Consider the following 4,589-nt stretch of genomic DNA (forward strand, 5'->3'; position numbering starts at 1 on the left):
AATATCATGAGATATATGACTTTATTATTATTATTAGATATATGATATATTATTATATATATGACATTATAAGGTATATGATATTTCTTTTATCAGATATGACATATTAGATATACAAAATACTTTTATTAGATATATGATGTATTAGATATTACCTAATTTGATCAGATACATGACATTTTTATTAGTTATGAAATACGTTTATTAGATATAGGACATTATTTTTAGATATGGCATATTTTTATTAGATATGACATTATTTCTAGATAAATGACATGTTTTTATTATATATGAAATACTTTTTTTTTTAGATTTTTTACATATTATTATTAGATATATGAAATATTTGTATTAGTTATGACATAATATTAGATATATGACATAATATTAGATAAATGACATATCTTTATTAGATATATGACATAATATTAGATATGTGACATAGATAGCTTAAAGATTTTGTTACATATTTTTAAGCTTTTACAAAACACATTTTTAATGATTTAATCCTTTTCTGTTTTCCTTTTTCTCTCAGCTGATTCAGGTTTTAGATTTGTTCAATTTTTCTCAGCTGAATATCAATAACCATATTATTCAAATTTTTTCAGTTCTCTTTTTTCTCTCATTTTTTATTTGAAATAAAATGTAGATTGGATTTTTTTATGATTTTATTTTTGAACCGTTGTCACATTTTAGCCATTTTTAAATTATTTTAATCCTTTTTTGTTGTCCTTTTTTTTGAGACAATTCATAATTTTGGTTCATTTTTTTATTCTATTGTGTACTTTTTAATATCAATTATTTTTTAGATATATGACATATTTTTATTAGATAGGACATTATTTTTAGATAAATTACATATTTTTATTATATATGTACATATATATATATATATATATATATATATATATATATATATATATATATATATATATATATATATATATATATATATATATATATATATATATATATATGAGATAATATTAGATATAGATAGCTTAAAGATTTTGTTGTATATTTTTTAATGATTTAATCCTTTTTTGTTTTCCTTTTTTCTCAGCTGATTCAGATTTTAGATCCCCTATGTTTTACTTTTGAATATCAATAACCATATTATTCAAATGTTTTGAGTTCTCTTTTTACATTTTGTTATTTGAAATAAAATGTAGATTCGATTTTTTTATGATTTTATTTTTGAACTGTTGTCACATTTTAGCCATTTTTAAATTATTTTAATCCTTTTTTGTTGTCCTTTTTTTTGAGCCAATTCATAATTTTGGTTTATTTTTTTATTCTATTGTGTACTTTTTAATATCAATTATTTTTTAGATATATGACATATTTTTATTAGATAGGACATTATTTTTAGATAAATGACATATTTTTATTATATATATATATATATATATATATATATATATATATATATATATATATATATATATATATATATATATATATATATATATATGAGATAATATTAGATATAGATAGCTTAAAGATTTTGTTGTATATATATTTTTTTTTTAATGATTTAATCCTTTTTTGTTTTCCTTTTTTCTCAGCTGATTCAGATTTTAGATCCCCTGTGTTTTACTTTTGAATATCAATAACCATATTATTCAAATTTTTGGAGTTCTCTTTTTACATTTTGTTATTTGAAATAAAATGTAGATTAGATTTTTTTTAATGATTTTAATTTTGAACCATTGTCGCATTTTAACCCTTTTTAAATTAATTTAATCCTTTTTTGTTGTCCTTTTTTTGAGCCAATTCATATTTTTAGTTTATTATTTTATTTTATTGTGTACATTTTAACATACATTTTTTTCAACAATTTAATGGATTTGTGTCATCCTAATTTAACGTAAGCAACGTGATGTATTTTTAACGTACGTCCTCTCCTTGTTGAGTTTCTATGCGGTCATGACCGGTTGTGTAATTACAGCCTGTGGCCACCAGGTAGACCACCACCGGGACAGCAAATCACTTTTCTATGCTCAACACCATTTGTAAGACAACAATAAAGAAATGAGCAATGCATTATGGGTAACAGCTTGTGTGTTGTGTCCCCCCAGATAACAGCCGTGTGCAGAGAGGCGGCCCTGCTGGCGCTGCAGGAAGACATCCAAGCTCAGCGCGTCCGAGTCCGACATTTCGAGGGCGCCCTGGGCGTGGTCACGCCGCGCGTCCCTGACTCTCTGCTGCGGACCTACGCGGCCTACCAGCAGAGGCACGCCGCCGTGGCCCCGCCCTCCTTTCCCCCGTCGTCTTGAAAGCGAGCAATGCAATAAAAACAGGTTGAATCCGGCCCGCAAGATCAGTTGGTGAATGATAAAGATTGAGAAAATGAAAGAAACGGCTGTTCTAAATGTGTCCACTGGAGGTCGCAATAGTAATTCAAGTGTAACCCACGTCACACAGGAAATGTTTAAAGATGGCGTGTCAGCTGACTATAAGCACCCTCTGGGTTGGATGCCGTCGCTCCAATCAGCGCGAGGTGGCAGCAGATGGCGACAGACTGATGCACAATACAATACGAGCCACTCCACGGGTAAACAAAACTAAACGGTAAGACGCAAAGACTTGAAGTTAAAAGTTAAAGTGCCAATGATTGTCACACACACGCTAGGTGTGGCGAAATTATTCTGTGCATTTTGACCCATCACCCTTGATCACCCCCCTGGGAGGTGAGGTGAGCAGTGGGCGGCAGCGGTGGCCGCGCCCGGGAATTCTTGGTGATTTAACCCCCAATTCCAACCCCTTGATGCTGAGTGAGTCAACATGACCATCATCTTTCCAGTTGGAGTTCCATGCAGCGCTCGCAATTGGTTGCATGCACGATGCGCACCCTGGACTCCGTTGTAAAAATGTGTTTCTACATTTCCATCCATCCATCCATTTTCTACTGCATTCGGGCAGAAGGCAGGGTACACCCTGGACAAGTCGCCACCTCATCACAGGGCCAACACAGATAGACAGACAACATTCACACACTTGAGACCATTTAGTGTTGCCAATCAACCTATCCCCAGGTGCATGTTTTTGGAGGTGGGAGGAGCCTTTTGCCAGGTGCATGTTTTTGGAGGTGAGAGGAGCCTATCCCCAGGTGCATGTCTTTGGCGGTGGGAGGAAGCCGGTCACGGGGAGAACATGCAAACTCCACACAGAAAGATCCCGAGCGCAGGATCGAACCCAAGCCTACTCAGGACCTCCATATTGTGAGGCACATGCACTAACCCCTGTGCCACCGTGCTGCCCCCAGTCGGAGTTCCATGCAGCGCTTGCAATTGGTTGCGTGCACGATGCGCACCCTGAACTCCATTGTAAAAATGTGTTTCTGCATTTGTCGTGTTGTATTTTATTTCATGCGTAAATCTTAAACATTGGTTAAGTTTGTAGTTATGTGACCTTGAATTATTTTTATTTTTTTTAATTATTAAATTAACATAAAAAACACAAGATTGTTAGTGCACCAACTCAAAAACCCAAAAGGGTTGTTTCCTTCTGTTATTAATATTCTGGTTGCTACAATATGTATCAATGCAGTCTGCAAGGGATACAGTCCGTGAAGTTAATTTGACTCATTTTCATTAATTAACAAGTTTCTATGTAACTGTTTTTATTTTATTTTAGTTTCTTTTTTGTTCAAGAAAATGTTTTTTTTTTCTTAGTTTTTTGTTTTTATAAATAAAGGACATTATCTTCACCAGACCAGGTTTTCAATGAAATTAGATAGTTTAAAGGGTTCTTAAAACCAGGTCCAGTCCAGGTCGGGCTCAGCAACACACACCTTCATTTATGTACACTCAAATTAGGGAATACAACAACAGATTGCATATAATCTATAACTGAAATGACATTGTTACCTTGAATTTGGCTATGATGTCATTTTGATATTTGTTTTGTTTATATTATATTGTCATTTTTGAACGATGATAAATGGATGTGTTGTGGCAGTTGCGGATGTCGCCAACGCGGCGGTTTGAGGAAACACTCGGTTGCTTTCCCAAACACGTCTTTAATAAACTGCCAACGTGAGAATGCGAGACAGGAAGTGCTTGAAGTTTAATAGCTGTCTAAATACACTGAGACAAAGTCTAAGTCGATTGTGTTCTTTGTGGTGTTTTTGAAACTGCACCAATTTTTCTCCTCACAATTTTCACCTAACTTGAAATGTTTTTGTTGAAAAGGAATTATTGGTGATTCGTACGTTTTCAGAATGTGCTTCGTTCTAATTTTGTAAGACAAAGAAAACAATCGGAAGTTGTCTTTATTTTGAAGTTATCATGCCAGGATTTTCCTCCCCGGAGCTAAAATGAGTTTGACACCCCTGCAATTTATGTGTTTTTACATGATCTTGTCAAGCAAAAACACGTGTTATTAAAAATGCATCTGAACACACTCAAAAATATATACTTTATATACTGAATTACTATACACTATTTTAATTTCGCAGTACCTTTTTAATAAGAATTTACCATTATACTTTAAATTGGTAACATTAATAACTCTTTTATTATCTACTATATTTACTTTATTACAAAATGATTGTATTTTTACATGATTTAAAAATGTCGATCAGT

General features: G+C 32.5%; 1 protein-coding gene across 1 annotated transcript in view; it reads left to right on the plus strand.

The window, feature by feature from the left end:
* Positions 1–3,604, plus strand: part of afg2a (AFG2 AAA ATPase homolog A) — a 208,969-nt gene extending 205,365 nt beyond the window's left edge. Inside the window, exon 17 of the mRNA XM_062039646.1 lies at positions 2,082–3,604. Coding sequence (XP_061895630.1) covers positions 2,082–2,279 — 198 coding nt within the window. The 3' untranslated portion in view covers positions 2,280–3,604. The remainder of the gene's footprint in view (positions 1–2,081) is intronic.
* The last annotated feature ends 985 nt before the right edge of the window (positions 3,605–4,589 follow it).

The sequence above is a fragment of the Entelurus aequoreus genome, linkage group LG28, assembly GCF_033978785.1.
Source record: "Entelurus aequoreus isolate RoL-2023_Sb linkage group LG28, RoL_Eaeq_v1.1, whole genome shotgun sequence".
NCBI classification, from domain to species: Eukaryota; Metazoa; Chordata; class Actinopteri; order Syngnathiformes; family Syngnathidae; genus Entelurus; species Entelurus aequoreus.